At 34.8% G+C, this 17465-nt stretch overlaps 2 protein-coding genes across 2 annotated transcripts in view; both read left to right on the forward strand.

Annotated features, from left to right (window-relative positions):
- The window catches only part of LOC108378851 (serine/threonine-protein kinase MARK2-like), a 404011-nt gene that overhangs the window by 162397 nt on the left and 224149 nt on the right, over positions 1–17465 (forward strand). Inside the window, exon 5 of the mRNA XM_017635164.1 lies at positions 5478–5541. Within this exon, the coding sequence (XP_017490653.1) occupies positions 5478–5541 (64 nt within the window). The remainder of the gene's footprint in view (positions 1–5477; positions 5542–17465) is intronic.
- LOC108378862 (uncharacterized) lies at positions 11752–13917 on the forward strand. The gene is made up of 2 exons (XM_017635175.1): positions 11752–13544; positions 13595–13917. Coding segments are annotated over exons 1-2 (1263 nt in total). The 5' UTR covers positions 11752–12283; the 3' UTR covers positions 13597–13917.

The raw sequence follows: 17465 nt of genomic DNA on the forward strand, positions 1-17465 counted from the left end.
CATCTTCATCTTCATCTTCATCTTCATCTTCATCTTCATCTTCATCTTCATCTTCATCTTCATCTTCATCTTCATCTTCATCTTCATCTTCATCTTCTTCTTTGCCTTTTTATTTATCTTTAACTTTATCCTGTTCTTCATCATTATCATTGGCTTGATTGATGGTTGTGAGTGTCTGTGGTTTTGTCGTTGCCTTTGTCTTTGTTTCTGCCCTTGTATCGTGCTCTCTATAGTCAGAGCGTCAGAGAACGTTTATAAATGAGAAGGCGCATTTCCAGTGACCGTTTTTGTTCCGCAAAAATTTTGGGGTGCGGTCGACCAAATATACCACTCGTCGACGAAATGTACCACTCGTCGACGGAATGTCGGCTGCCACCACGGCAAAGATTTTCAATTCCTCTACACTTCGACGATATTTACCAGAGTGAAAAGCAAAATGCAAATTAAAAACGAAAATGAAAAGAGAAACAAAAAACTGATCAGCACTTGGCAGAGGGGATGCTTGCGGAGGCAGAGGCGTGCTGGTGTCAGATCAAAACAAAAACTAAAATAAAAATGGAAGTCGGACAAGTGTACTGAAGAAGCGGGAAACGGGGAAAGGAGCGGGCTTTTGTACATTTGCTTGCTTGCCGAAAATATGATATTTGCGTGAAATCGATTTGCTGATTGCAAAGCAGATCAATCGTACATATGTATACACATATTTACATTTATTAATGCATACATATTTATGCTTTTGTCTTTTTGGATGAATGAAGAATTTCATATATGTAGTGATTTAGAGGCTAACATTTCAATAATATACTGTGGCGGGTATGCTAGAGGCGATACAACTTTTTGGCGTCTCGCCGTTTGCCTTGGTTCAAATCCCAGACGGACCAAGTAATATTTTATTTTTGTTTTTTTTTATTGTCATATCCATATTCCATTTTAAATTTTACTATTGGCTTTGTTTAAAATAATATAAATGGATATGTAGGTACATACGCATGTATAATTTCCATTTTACATGACTTTAGACGATTGTGGAAAAAAGTCAAAATATTGCTTAAAGAAAATCTTATCAACTTAGCTGAAATATAAAAAAATATAAAAAATTTAAAGCCAAAATATTAGCTGAAATAGAAATATGCATACATGTTTGCAAAAATCAATTTGCAATCAGCAAATCGATTTCACGCAAATATCATATTTTCGGCAAGCAAGCAAATGTACAAAAGCCCGCTCCTTTCCCCGTTTCCCGCTTCTTCAGTACACTTGTCCGACTTCCATTTTTATTTTAGTTTTTGTTTTGATCTGACACCAGCACGCCTCTGCCTCCGCAAGCATCCCCTCTGCCAAGTGCTGATCAGTTTTTTGTTTCTCTTTTCATTTTCGTTTTTAATTTGCATTTTGCTTTTCACTATGGTAAATGTCGTCGAAGTGTAGAGGAATTGAAAATCTTTGCCGTGGTGGTAGCCGACATTCCGTCGACGAGTGGTGCATTTCGTCGACGAGTGGTATATTTGGTCGACCGCACCCCAAAATTTCTGCGGAACAAAAACGGTCACTGGAAATGCGCCTTCTCATTTATAAACGTTCTCTGGATATACATTACCAATACCGGCTATAGAAAACTCTGATTGCTTAATTCTTTTAAGCTCTCTTCTATAGGACGAAAGAATAGTATTTATTTTCTTACATCTTCAACACTGCATGGCTTTTTGTATTTTTCCGTCATATTTAACAATTCTTCATAAGATTTTATTTTTCTGTCACGGATCACATACTCTGGGCTAGTTATGTCCCGGAGACAACGTTGCATCTTATGGCAATCTAAAAACTCTTTCAAAAAATCGTTATTCGCGTCCATTTATAACGTTGCACTGATAATATTCGAAAATCTCTTCTTATTTATAGTGCTGTAAGTACATACCGATATTTAACACATGTATGTACGCTGCGAATATTTCGCTTGACTAACAATTTTGGGAACACGTTATCAGTCAAAACTTAAATGGGCGTTGACTGACAGTCAACCACAAACATTTTTGCGGTTGACTGATGAAAACGAGCGGTCACACGGTCAAACAGGGGAAATTTGAGCAAAACTGTCGGTTTTGATCGCCAATGTGTACCTCACATTATTTTTGCTGAGAGCTGTGTTGCCTGAACAATGCAATTTATCAAATTTAATCCAACTTTTTTAGTCTGACTTTATACACGGCAAACTTACCAAAAGTTACCAAAATAAAAAAAAAGTTGTCAAGTTACCAAGCATTCAAAAAGTTACCTATTTTGGTCACAAGTGACCAAATGTGGCAACCGTGATGGCGACATGATTTTTTTGACCGCAGCAGCGACATCATGAATTTGTATGAGTCTGACATAAAAGAGGAAGAACCTTATCTGTCGCTGAAAAAATTGATCTAATCTAGCCAAATCCACAGTCGCCAAAATAATTATCTACATAAGAATACGTGTAAAAATAATTTGATAGCTGTGGTCCGTAGCTCGTCGTTTTCATTGTGTTCGGGCCATTAGAATAAAATACAATTGAATTGTGGTAAACGGTTTGTGAAAGAACTAAAGTCAATTACATTATTGCGCGTAATGCCGAAATGACAACACCACATCAGAAGTGGCAATTTAGGGCATATTTCAGGCTCGGTGCTCATGTGGACAGCTTACCATGGACAATTAATATTTTAAATTATCAAAAATTGTTTCGCAATAATAATTAATGGTTTTTATTTCGATTTGTTATAAGAAAAATTAAATATCCGGCAAATGATGACGATAGAGGGAGATCTTCCACAGACGATGAAATCGACGAAATGTATGTAACTTATATTTTGAAGTTGATTTTATAAACCACTTAAACAAATTTTTAGCAATGATGCTTTGTGTCAAAAAGCGGATCCTAAGCGAGTAATGCTGCCCGGATTCGCAGATTGTTAAACTTTAAAAATGTGGACGGAAAAAGTCAGTGCAAACGGCAGATTTCTTGGGAAATAAAGCGAAAGAAAAAATTGGAAAACAATGTGCAAGTTTCAAGTCGCTAAAAATTACCGTTGATTTTTTAGAATTTCTTTGTGGAGGGTGTTGCGCGTCTTCAAAATCTATTTTTATATGGTAGAAAACGCGCAACACCCTCCACAAAAAAAAAAAATCTAAAAAATCAACGGTGTTTTTTTTTAGATTTTTTAATTTTTATAAATTTCATATAAAGTGTGAAACTTTGATATACTCGTATATTATAGAATAGTATTTGGTATATATTATAGAATGAACTTTATTTTCATAAATAATTAATGAAAATGTTTCATGAAAATAATTGTGAGTATTATATTAGACCAAGGTGTACACTAACATTTGACACTGCCTGTACATGCACAAAAGCCAACAAATGTGGAAAAGAAATAAATTTTTTTACACGAATTGAAAATATTGCAATTTTTGTTAACGTTTAATATTATAAAAAATATATCTGTATGTATATGTAAATTTTTGTTGCACCGCATAAAATGGTACATTTTATTTTATTTTGGTCCTTTTTACTTGGATATTGTGGTACACAAAATTTTGATGAAGTGGCAACCGTGCGTATGTGCACATTACGCCCATCGCTAGCTTATACGATGAAGTATTTTGGGACGACGAACTGCTCTGCTCAAAACTACTTTGCATGCCCATCGCGGTCACTAGAGCGTTCGGCATCGATGAACAAAGAGTGCAGCTGTGCCGTCAGTAGCTCTACGGCCCCAATCAGGCAACTCACCTGTTCCTCCAATTGCTTCCTGACTTCCGAACCATTACTCGCTGATGCATCGCTCCTCTCCTGACCAGCACCATCGCAGGGGGCAGCTCCTAACGTCGCCATTACTTCTTCAATCATTTGGCCTACCACCTCCTCGTCCAGTTGCTGTAACCTGCTAATTAGCTCTGCCTTGTTTCCGCTCGTCTTTTGCTCCAACTTTTGCAGCACACTTTTAAGCTGCATTACTGTGAGGTCGTTTAGGTTCATGACCACTTCTGATAATCTGTCACTGAAAGACAGATTTTAACAAATTACTGATTTCTCAGAAAAACTAAACATGAATGAATGAAGACAAAAAGATGAATACTCGAAATAGCGATGGCAGTCGTAATAGGGATGACAGCTGATAGTGATGGCATTAATGATGGAGAGGACACTCTATTTAGCTTACGAAACAGAGCGTAGAGTTGTCGTAGAGTTTTCGATCTAATTGAGATGGACTGTGTATACAGGCTGCAGTAGGTGCTCGAAATTTCGAGAAAAACGGTACAGCCGTCCTCGGTCTTTGCGGACAGAAAAAAAACGGCTTTCAAAATATATATTAGTACTAGCAAATCTATGAAGCAGATAGAAAGAACTTGGAGCATTTTTTACGTTATTTGGCAAATTATGCTCTGTTAGCCATAACTTTTACTGTGTTTGACCCACCTTTATATCAATACCCTGGACCACATAGGAAATCATCAATTTATATTTTAAATTGCCTTGTCGTCGTATCGGAAGTATGCTGAAAGTTTTAAATCGCTAGCTTGTCGGACAGTTGGTTTAAAATTGAATTGAATTGATTGGAATTTCCGCGGGATGAGCAAGTTAAATAAAAGCTTGAAATAACAATAGAGGGTATTTGATTTCTCTTAACGAAAATTCCCAATATGTGTTGGGACACACTAATGTACATATGTATCTAAGGAGTTTAACTTAAAAGAATTAAAAACTTATACATACACATATGTACGTATATTAGGGTGGTCCTTAAATGTAGGAAGCAAGTTTTTATATCGGATTTCCTAAGCCTCAACCCCTATGTCGATGCTACGGATAGACGGTTAAGACGTGTCGCACAGGGGACAAAGTTCTGATTCCTCTATGGAGACTCAAAAAATAAAATTATTATTTTTTTCATCTAATACCCAAAATCAATACTACTATAGTTGAAGATGTCACATATAATTTTTGGCCCCGATTGGAGTCGGTTACCCTATGAAGACGTGTTAACCGACTCCAATCGGGACCAACATTTTTATGTGATATCTTCGACTTTAGTAGTATCGATTTTGAGAACTAAATGAAAAAAATATTTTTAATTTTTTGAGTCTCCATCTGGCCTTGGGCCCCATTGAGACACGCCTTAACCAACTCCAATCGAGACCAAAATTTATATGTGATATCTTCGACTACGATAGTATCGATTTTGTTTATGAGTTGGCAAAAAAATGTGTTTTAATTTTTTGAGTCTCTATAGGGGAATTTGAACTTTGGCCCTTGTGCGACACGCCTTAACCGTCTCCAATCGGGACCAAAATTTGTATGTGATATCTGTGACCGTTGTATTACCGATTGAAGGGGTGAGACTGGAAAAAATAGCTCATTTGATTTTAAGGACCACCCTACATTGTATATGTACCCACAATCTACAATTACTTTTTACTATATACCTCTGATAAACTTCTAATTTCAGGTGATGGAAACGAAAAATATGATTTACATAGTATCCGAGTACGCCAGTCAAGGAGAAATATTTGGTAAGAAAATATTATTAATAGGATTAGAAATAATACATATGCAATAATGCTATGGGATCGTGAAGCATAAAATCATAGTTATTTTTTGCATGATTTGCCCCTAAAAATGAGGTCTTGATTTTTTTTGGGCAAGATATGGTTACTTAAATCAGTGGCTATTATTGCAACACCTCAAAAATTCGGTGCCATGCATTAAAGCCCGCAGAAATAAATACCGCGTCGCGTGACATTTCTAACTTTGCCAGCAGAGCGCAAAACGTAGAAGGGATGTCACAATGAATTCCATGGGAACACTGAACCGTGAAAATTGCTTTGAATTTTGTGAAATTATATTTAAAAATATCAGTAATGGTATTAGTTTTTATGTTTCTGAATAATGCTTTGAAGTGGAGCGAAATATAATAAAAACTAAACCAGCTAGTCGTCGCGCGCAAAAATATGGTACTTGCCCTTCTTTGCGCTTGACCCTGAAGCTAAAGCGATCTATGTAACAAGCTTCATGCATTTCGTACATTTCATTTTAGCTGTTAAAGCAAATCTTTCGCGCAACGCGAAGCAAGTTCTATCTGATAATGCCCGTGGGTGTTATTCCTCTTTCGAAAAGGAAATAAATTCAGTGAAACCCGCTTTTAAGTTTGATTGATTTTTGTGCATTTTGTGCAAGCTTTGAAACTTTTATTTGTGTGGTTTCTGTTGTTATATAGTAGATGGAACTATTAAAAATAAATAAGTAGCAAACAACATAATTTTGAATTTTGCTGCCATATTTCACTCGCAGCTGTAAATAAAAAGTTAAAAAAAACATTAAACATGAAAAATATTGTTAATATTAAAAAAATCGCTGTATGCACATTTTGCAAATATTTATTTCCAAGACTGCGGCAATGCTTAGAAATTTTTTATTTTTTTCGTACATATATATTTATTACAGCTGTTCAGGCTGCCGGAATGGGCAAGATTCCGAGCAGCAGGATCGCTGGATATCGTGCTAGGCAGGCGGTCTGAAAGGACGAGTTCCAGAGCCGCACTGCCTGGGCGGTTGGAAAGGACTAGTTTCCACGCCGCGCCTTCGCTTCTCTATATATAAGTTCACTGGTGTTGGGTAGTCGGTCTGAAAGACGAGTTCCAGAGTCGAAATTGATATATTGCGGATATCGAAATTTATTATATTGCGCATCATTTGAAGATATCGGAGAAATTCTTTCTTTTTAGTCTTCTTGCATATCTCGGGCTAAGAAGATCTCTCGCTAGTCGATTTGGATGGTTCATTAACCGTGCTTAGTCCTCTTATGTCCTCATGCACCGTATTTACATTAAGATCTTTGTGGATACTCGTATTTTTTATGTACAACGGTGCTCCGCATATGGCGCGTAAAATTTTTGACTGCAGTCTTTGAAGTCTGTTCAAAATGGAATTGCACGCTGTGCCCCCAAAGCCCGATTCCATATGCCCAACATGGTTTAATCATCATATTAAAAAGCAACATCTTGTTATCTAGGCTTAATTTAGATTTGTTTCCTATAACCCATTGAAGGCTTGCTTGTTTTAGTTTCGCTTGAGAAATTTTGTTTTCTATATGCTTTTTCCAGGTAAGTCTTCTATCTAGTGTCATCCCAAGGTATTTGACACTATCTTTTTGTGGTATAGCCTTGCTGTTTATTTTTAGTGGTGGGCAAGTCTCTTTCTTCAAAGTAAATGTTGCCTGAACACACTTGCTTTCGTTAACCTTTATCCTCCAAGAACCTAGCCATAGCTCTAACTTTTTCAAATATTCTTGCAGCTTTCAAGAAGCCTCTTTAAGGTCTGAACTATTGCTTAGGATAGCTGTGTCATCAGCAAACGTTGAAATGGTTAGACTATCATCAATTGGCAAATCACGAGTGTATATTACGTACAATATGGGTCCTAGAACACTGCCTTGAGGGAAACCTACATATATTCGGTGACTTTCCGTTCTAAAGGAATTCTGCCTGACTCTGAAGTTTCTCCCCAACAGAAAGCTTTCTAGAATTGCATGCGTATATGCAGGGAGTGAAACCTTTAGTTTGTATTAGGGATGTCAATCCCGGTCTTTTTTAAGTCCCTTTTTTAATATCCCGGGATTAGTCGATTTAGATCCCGGGATTGCTGGAAAATAAATTTTTGTTAGCCAATTAAATTTTTATCACAAATATCTCCTCTCAAGGGCAAAACAAGAATTTTTCCAACCCTTAATGCTATAATTTCTCCAAGATCGCATTTCCATCAAAAGAAGGAATAATTTTGCTTCGTTCAAAATGGAATAGGTGATGCACTTATATATTTATTTTTTATTTAAATGTGTTAACTTTTTTATTATTACTTAAATATACTGATAATATTTTAAATTGATATCAAACAGTGATTTAAAAAATTTTATATAGTTACATAGGCAGTTACTGCTGTACCAAATACAGTCACTTACAAAAATATTTTGCATCGATTTTTTTTGCAATATTCAAAATATTTTTCGTGGTATTTTTTTTTTGCTAATTAAAAAAAATATATAGCTCATATAACAACAAAAATCATGTAAATCAAAATTTCACACTTTAGAGAAAGTTGGTTTAAGTTCACCAAATTATCATAAAAATATCAAACTTTTTAATCATAATTTTTACAAAAAATTCTATTATGCAGTTTTATAGCCCATTCAATTTAATACAATAAAGTGCAATTTTAAAGTTGCTAAAAACTCCCTTGATTTTTGAATTTTTTTTACTGACGATGTTGGGCATTTTCTTCCTTATAACGAATTTTTTTGTGGCAAAAAAAACTATAAAATGTCAACGGGATGTTTTAGCAACTTCAAAATTGCACATACATATATATTTTTTTAAATTAACAAAAAAAATACCATGAAAAATATTCTGAATATTGCAAAAAAAATCTATGCAAAATATTTCTGTGAGTGACCGTATATGCATTTGTACTTGTAGTACAAAAACTATGTTATAAATTAATGAGGATATGTACATACATACATACATATATGTTTGTCAAATTTTATGTTTGTTTTTTGTTGATTGAAAATACTGATTTATCGCCTTAATAAAAATGTAAATGAATTACAATAAATTGTACTTTTTTTTTGTTATATCGATTTGATTTAAAATACTATAATAGGATGATCACAGATGTGTTGCACGTTTGCCTGAATTTCGGGACGATCCCGGGATCCCGGGTTGTATTTGCAGATCCCGAAAATCCCGGGATCGACAAACCCCCGAAAATTGACATCCCTAGTTTGTATATAAGGCCATCATGCCAGACTTTGTCAAAAGCTTGAGAGATGTCCAAAAATACACCGGTGCTGTATTGCTTCCCTTCGAAGGCTTTTCTAATACAAGAAACAATTCTATGAACTTGTTCTACAGTGCCATGTTTTTCACGAAAGCCAAACTGATGTGGTATTATTTGGTTACTTGTTAGTGAAGGTTGTATTTTTTTCAATAGAAGTTTTTCCAATATTTTGGAAAATACAGAAATGAAGCTAATCGACCGATATGAACTTACTACCGTCGGATCTTTGCCTGGCTTTGGCACCATAATTATTTCCGAAAGTTTCCATAGGTCGGGGAAGTGCCTCAACTTAAGCATGTTATTAAAACTATGTAACAAAAAATGTACGGCTGTTTGTGGAAGCTCCTTTATCATTTCACCTGTAATCTTATCATAGCCAGGCGCTTTATTCTTCTGAATCTCATGAACAATGGTGTTAATTAAATCGAAGCGGATTTGTGGTAAGGCTACTAGGGGGTATTGAAATATTGGAAGGATGAGAGCCTTCATTTGGTCTAAAGACTTGTGAAAGATGACAGGCGAAAGCGTTTGCTTTATCCTCATCATTCCTCGCCCAGCTTCCGTTCTGAGTACGTAATCGTCAGTGTGCAAACCTCTACCACATATGTGGTAGATCAACCACATATTTTTTAAAATTGGAGTGTCTACTACATCTACCACACAAGGCTTAAAATCTACCACATTTTTTGGCAGAACATTTGTTTACAATTTTCACATAACTCCATTGTGGAATAAGAGAAGGTGATGTCAGTACGAACTCACCAAATGGTACTGTCTTAATTGTGGCACGCATTTTAAAAGTAGTAGAAAGAGTGGAAAAATAAGTCCAAGTTTGGAAAAGGTACTAAAATTTGTGTAAATAATTTCGATGGGTTTTGTAGAGGTGGTCCTATATGTAATACCTCATAACCCAAAACTTTTATCTTTTATTTGAAGTGTATTTGAGAAAAAACGAATTGCATTCAAAAGAGCGCAGCATCTACTCTAAGGGCCAGCTTTTCAGTACCTTTCAGTTTAAAGGTTCGAGTCAGCTGGCTTAAATCAAAGTTAGATAATCATATTTCATCCAGCTGTTAAATATTAACGCCCCTTGGACCAAAAACTACAGAATGGTCTTGATTCATTAGTTCTTCTTAATATCTATTCAATCAATTAAATAATAATTTTCGCGTGATACATTTTTTTTGCAGAACTAAGTTTTCGCAGAACCAAAGACTTAGTTTATATGTATGTATATACATATTATTTTCCAAAGGCTTAATTATGGCCCGATTTGGTTCATACGTTAAACACATGCATACTATATACATTAGAGTGGTTCAAAAAACACTCTTTTTGGAAATTCATAAACGCTACATCTAAATATTGTTATTTGTGATAAAAGAAGAGACACGTATTTTTTTTTATTTTGAAAAAAAAAAATAAAAGTTTTTTAGAGGTCGCCCTGGTCGGTTTTTTATAAAAACGCTAATGTTCTAATTTTTTTATTTTCGTGACATGTTAAAATGCAGCTAAAAATTTGGTTTTTACATATAATTACTCTGGTATTATTGGGGAATAACATTCCTTCCCTTAATTACATACCTGTCTTGGACAGTTAGAATGGGCCTAGTTCTCGAAAACTTGCTCTCGAAAAGAGACTATTAAAATTAGGAATCTGAAGCCAGTTTTCAAAGTTAAATGTGGCGAATCCAAAATGACGATCAATTTTTTAAAAAATTATTGGATTTGTCCGAAACCCGGCGGGAGTTTTTTGGGTCGCTGATTACGAATCTGAAGTCAATTTTTTTATTCAAAATTGCGGATCCAATATGGCGATCAAAAGTTTCAAATGGCGGTTAAAAGTTTCAAACAAATCCAACCATTCTCTACAAAGTTAGTCGCCATACTGGATCCGCCATTTTGAATTTTAAAAATCTGACATCAGATTCGCAATCCGCAACTCCAGCGAAATTGCTGAAAATTTACATTTAGAATGGTTTATGATAAAATATGTATTAAATAAAATCCCCGGCTAGCTCCTATATAGCTACGGTGACCATAAATATATTTTGAAAATGCAGGACAATTTTTCAAAAAATTTACCTACATATAATTGCGTTGTATAAAAATAACAAAAATATACTACATATATACATTCCTCGTCATTTGAATAGCGTACCCTTTTTTTGATTTTTTACCATACAAAGTATGCTTGACAAAAAAAATTGTCGCCCCTATGTTTATTTTTTTTTTAATTTTAAAAAATTTTTTAAATGGGATGTAGAGGTAGAATATGCTATATTTTTATAAAAAGTTAATGAATATTAAACAAACAAAAGGAAAACTGTACCTACTAAGTATTAAAAGGATGCGCTATTCAAATAACGAAGATGGTATATTTCTTAATTACACTGGACCACAAATTTCAACTTTTTCTCTTTACCAGAAACGCCGTTATGAAATTCTTATGTAAAACCACCCCCTGATTCCGAAAATCAAGGTTATTTTTAATTCTATGGTACCGTTTTTGAGATATTTGCAATTTACCGTTTTTGGAAAAAAAAAAAAAATTGGGTCCACTTTATCATATATATCTCAAGAACGAATTAAGCAATTCCAAAACGGTTTGAAGCTTTTAAAAGGTAATAAAATTTTCTATAAACTGTGCATACAACACTTTTTGCTAGGCCCTGTAGATTCAAAGATAACGAACAATCATTACCGATTTTTTCAATTTTTTTTGTAAAAATATAAAAAAAATTGTACTTTGCGGGGAAGGATCTCGAAAACCTTTTATTTTTTTGCAGATTTTTTTTTTCTCCCTAAGCTCTGTTGTATTACAAAAAAAATAAGCTATCATCGAAGAAAATCGATGCAAAACTACGTAAGTTATAAGCGATCAAATAAAAATACCCAGGTTGCGCAACTTCAATGTATGTACCTATACATACATACATATATTAAAGGTATAAAGTGCAAGTGAGATATTATCCGGATAAACGAATAACACCATAACAATGATAACACTTTTTCTTTAAATAAATCAAATAGTACTTTTAATACTCGAATTGTATTATAGTAGGTAGAGTGGTTGCATCGAAAGGAAGAGTGGTTGGGTTCGAAACCTGCTGTAGGCATGTAGTTATAAACATGTATTTCCGTCAGTTATGGGTAAGTATGCAGGTAGATTTTCAAAATTATAAGACACAGAAAATTTCTAAAGCCTACATCTAAAACAGGTAGTATTTTCTTTTCCCGGCTTGTTATAAAAAGGAACCTTTCTGTCTAGGTAAGATTTGATTTTTTCAATTTTATTCTTGTTCCGAGTATAAATATGAGTTAATGCGCTTTGAAACTTCATAACATCTTCAAGGCTCGCCGGAGATAGTTCAGTTCATAAGTCTAATTTCAAAACCGTGATTTATTAAAAAAAATAAAATGAGTAAAAGGACGCGAGAATTTGAGTGTAATAAGGATCCAGATATGTTCTGTTTCATGTGTGGCCAATATACTATCATAAGGCGACGACGAGTGTTCTCAGATCATATCAAAACTTTATACTCCAAGTATTTTGGAATTGAGCCTAAAAATGCTGAAAAACCATGGACACCGAACACTTTGTGTACATCGTGTCGAGTAGAATTGATTCAGTGGGAATCAGGACAACAAACAAAATTTGATACACCAATGATATGGAGAGAACCTACTTGCCATTCAATAGAGTGTTATATTTGTCAAACAAAAGTACTTGGCGTTGGAAGATCAAGAGGAGTAACCTATGCTAGCGTACCTACAGTGACATTACCAGTACTACATTCAACGGCAGTTGCGGATCCAGTTCCATTGTCAACAGTAACATCTGAGTGCGGGGGATCAAGTTGTACTGAATTTCGCATGGAAAACGAAAGAAACGTTCTGTCACAAGCACAACTTAATGATTGGATAAGAGATTTGGAACTATCCAAGGAAAAGGCCGAGATCCACACTTCTCGTATGCAACAATTTAAATTTGTGTCATCCGATGTTAAGGTGACATATAGTAGAACTCGTCACGAACCATTTTCCAAACACTATACCAAGAAAGACAGTATATGCTACTGCAACGACATCCCTGGTTTATTCAAAGAGTTTGGTCAAACATATGATTCAAAAGAGTGGCGATTGTTCATAGACGGCAATAAACTGAGTTTGAAGGCTGTATTATTGCATATTGGTAACAAAAAGCCTTCTATCCCGATTGCACATGCAGTAAATACAAAGGAAACCTACGAGGAAATGCAAAAAATACTCAAATTTATCAAATATGAAGAGCATGATTGGAAAATATGTTCTGATCTCAAAGTCGTTGCAATGCTATGCGGTCTACAAAGTGGCTACACCAAGCACTGCTGCTTCCTCTGCAAGTGGGATAGCCGAGCTCGTAAGGACCACTACGTCAGAAAGGATTGGCCGGAAAGAGTCGAGTTTACCGTTGGTGTGGATAACATCAAATACACCCCTCTTGTCAAGAAAGAGAAAATCATACTTCCACCCTTACACATCAAGCTCGGTCTCATTAAAAACTTTGTTAAGGCTTTGGACAAAGAAGGCGAAGCATTCGACTATTTGAAAACAGTTTTTCCAGATATTTCTCAAGCCAAGATAAAGGAAGGTATTTTTGTTGGACCACAAATAAGAAAGTTGATCAACAATAATCAATTCAAAGGACTACTCTCATCAGTTGAGGCAGCAGCGTGGGAATCCTTTGAAAAGGTCGTTGCTTCTTTTCTCGGTAGACACAAAAGCCCTAACTACGAGCAGATAGTGAACGACCTAATCAATAATTATGCGAAAATGGGCGTAAATATGTCTTTAAAAATTCACTTTCTCCACTCACATTTGAGCTTTTTTCCGGCAAATCTTGGCGACGAAAGTGATGAACATGGCGAAAGGTTTCATCAGCAAATGAAATTAATTGAGAATCGATATCAAGGATTCTGGGACGTCGCAATGATGGGTGATTACTGCTGGTTTCTCATAAGAGAAACCGATCCTAAACTGAATAAGCGTCAAAGTAGAACACATAATTATTTCGACAACATAGTAAAATCAAATTAAGATAAAGATTGTTAGAATATAGTATAAACATAAATAAATTTAAAAAAAAAGTTAAAAATATGGGTAATTTCATTCATAAATTGAACTTTTAACTCAATAGAAACAGAGCATAGCTAGATATTTCACTCTTCTTTATACCATACATACGTTTTGAGGTATACGTTGAAATTGCGCAACCTGGGTATTTTTATTTGATCGCTTATAACTTACGTAGTTTTGCATCGATTTTCTTCGATGATACCTTATTTTTTTTGTAATATAACAGAGCTTAGGGAGAAAAAAAAAATCTGCAAAAAAATAAAAGGTTTTCGAGATCCTTCCCCGCAAAGTACAATTTTTTTTATATTTTTACAAAAAAAATTGAAAAAATCGGTAATGATTGTTCGTTATCTTTGAATCTACAGGGCCTAGCAAAAAGTGTTGTATGCACAGCTTATAGAAAATTTTATTACCTTTTAAAAGCTTCAAACCGTTTTGGAATTGCTTAATTCGTTCTTGAGATATATATGATTAAGTGGACCCAATTTTTTTTTTTTTTGCAAAAACGGTAAATTGCAAATATCTCAAAAACGGTACCATAAAATTAAAAATAACCTTGAAAAAATTCAAAACACCTTCAACAAAAAAAATTCTCAAAAATCACGCGATTTCTGACAAACTCCGAACTTGTATTTTTTTGCTAGAATTTAATGGGCTGCAAAACTGCATACTCATCTATTAAAAAGTTGAAAACTTTGATGAAAATTTGCTGAATTTTCGCGACTTTGCACAAAGTTTAGGAAATATATGTTTTTTGTTGTTGAATGAACCATAGTTTTATACAAAATTGGCGGGAAAATATTAGAATAAAAATTGTTGCATATATTGTGAAAAAATTGCTGTGCCTATACTTTGTTCCGGCAGTGTACATAAAAATATTAAAAAATTGTATCAACGGAATCATAATAATGAGATTTTGATGCTGCTTTTTAAATTTTTTCAAAGACTTGTTTAAGAAAAACTTGAAAACCTGCTCCAAAACTTTACCGATATAGACTTATAAGGTATCACAGGTATCATTTTCTCACCCTTTTTGTTTCTTTGCAAAAAAACTCATTCACGACCCAATTTTTTTTTTATTCAATTACAACACATCGAAATTCAACATGGAATTACACTCGTTTATCTTACCTCCCTTTTTCATATTTTGAGTGAGCTTATTCGCAAAGAAATTAAAAGGGTGAGAAAATGATACCTCATAAGTCTAAATGGTAAGGTTTTGGCTGAGTTATTTAAGTTTTTCTTAAACCAGTCTTTGAAAAAAGTGCAAAAACAGCATCAAAAATCTGATTATTATGATTCCGTAGAATTTTTTTTTTATATTTTTATGAAAACTTTTTAAGCTTAAACTACTCAGTCATCTGAGGTAATTTTTTCAAAAAATATTAAAAAAAACTGTTTATTTGGTGGAAATCTTAAATATAATACATAGATTTTATAATTCCATTGGAAAAACAGTACCGCTTTTTTTTTGTATGGGCACTGATGCAGTCTACTGTACATAAGTTGGCTACGATTACTCGGCCGTGCTATCATACACTCTAAAAAATCTGTTTAAAAATGCGACTATAAATCGAGTATATTTTTGTTTATTTTTAAATTTTTTTGGTAAATTTACACGACGAATATGTATGTGGGATTTGCATACGCTAATAAGCAACCCTAAACTGCAACTCTGACTCGACGAATGAACGAGCGACAATTTAACGGAAGAGACGAGGACAGTGACAACGCCAACGAACAACGGGCAGTTGAAATTCAAACCTGACGCGCGACACAACTTAAATTTTAAGATCTAGTGTAACTTAATTATAACTATTAATAAACGAACATTAAACCGAAATACCCGTCTATTAATCCCGCAAGTGGTGTCAGGCGTGGATCGGACAAATGCTGTCAATTGTGCGCGATCGGTTTGAGTGTTTTGCGAGTGTTTTATCACTTATTAAAGTGAATAGTGGCAGAACCACTTAATTTAAGGAATTTAGCGAAAATCATAACAGGACGAATTCCGCTTGTGTGCGGGCGCATGGAGGTGCTACATAGTGATACAGCCCTGGTGTGAGCACATATTTTAATAGTGTTGCGCCAGTGAAATTAGCCTGTAATTTTCCTGTAAAATTTCCTTTGGCTGCACAATTTTCTTTGGCGGAAAAGAGCATTTAAAGACAAGTTGTACTAGTTCTCAAGTGCTTGTGTTGCATAATGCAATAACTAAAGTTAAGTACCACAAACTTAGTGAAAGGTTGCTGACTGTACAATTTTACCTAGTGGAAAAAACTGGTGGCGTCATTTTAAAAGAACCGTTAGCTAAAACCGTTCGGAACACAAAATTAGACGCTTGGAGAACGAAGTTCGAGCAGTCGTGAAGCAGAATGTGTAGTTGTAGCTGAAAACCAGCATAGCAAAAACGATTATTTTACAAACAGTGCAGAGTGAATGCGCTGGTGGTTGTTGAATCAGCGAGCCAAAGTAAAAGAGAACGGCTACAGTGCAAGATATCGTGGATGCTCTTGTTGCAAAGCAAAGCAAAAACGATTATTTTACAAACAGTGCAGAGTGAATGCGCTGGTGGTTGTTGAATCAGCGAGCTAAAGCTAGAGAGAACGGCTACAGTGCAAGATATCGTGGATGATCTTGTTGCAAAGCAAAGCAAAAACGATTATCTTACAAGCAGTGCAGAGTGAATACGCTGGTGGATGTTGATGTGGGAATCAGCGAGTGAAGCCGAAGTAAGAAGTAAACGGCTACAGTGCTAGATATCGTGCATGCTGTAGTGGTTGGCGTCGTATTGTTGAAATCAACTTGATCGTGAGAACAGCGCAGTGCAGACGCGCTGGTGTATTTGAAGAAGTAGCGCAGTGTAGACGTGCTATCGACTGAGATACTACGAATAGCGCAGTGATGATGCGCTAGTGGTTTGAGAAAAGCAGAAGAGGCGGAGTAAATACAGCGGAGTACGAGCTGCAGTTCGTGTGGTAAACAACGTCAGAGAGTGACAGCAAGAGCGCATAAGTATAAAGGGAAAGCAGAGAACAGGTATGAGTTTTGTAGACAAAAGAGGGCAGATAGAATTTGAAAAATCTTATGGGAAAATTGTTAAACAGACGAAGAAATAATATTTTGAAGAAGCGAAAGTAATGCAAACATTGTAATAGTAAAATCAAATTCGAAATTGTCAAACAGAAAAAGAAATAAATTTAGAGAGACCGAAAAGAATACAGATTTTGTTGTTGGAAAATCTAATTGGAAAGTTGTTAAACCGAAAAGAAAGGATTTTATCAGAAACGGAAAACATCAGCTTTGTAAAATAAAAGATCGAAGTAAGCGTTGAATATTTATATAAGAATTGAACTTCATTGAATTTATTTGCGAAAAATTTTAATTCAGTTTTGTTAATTGTAACAATTTAATTAATGCGAACAAAATTTATGATTTGATGTAAAGTCAAGTGCGGCTGGATTTATGAATTAACCATTTAAAA

Source organism: Rhagoletis zephyria, unplaced genomic scaffold (assembly GCF_001687245.7).
Source record: "Rhagoletis zephyria isolate East Lansing unplaced genomic scaffold, Rhagoletis_zephyria_1.1 Rzeph_scaffold_00120, whole genome shotgun sequence".
Lineage (NCBI taxonomy): Eukaryota > Metazoa > Arthropoda > Insecta > Diptera > Tephritidae > Rhagoletis > Rhagoletis zephyria.

Excerpts from the sequence above, each read along its gene's own strand:
- LOC108378862 (XM_017635175.1), top strand. The coding sequence starts at position 12,284 with ATGAGTAAAAGGACGCGAGAATTTGAGTGTAATAAGGATCCAGATATG.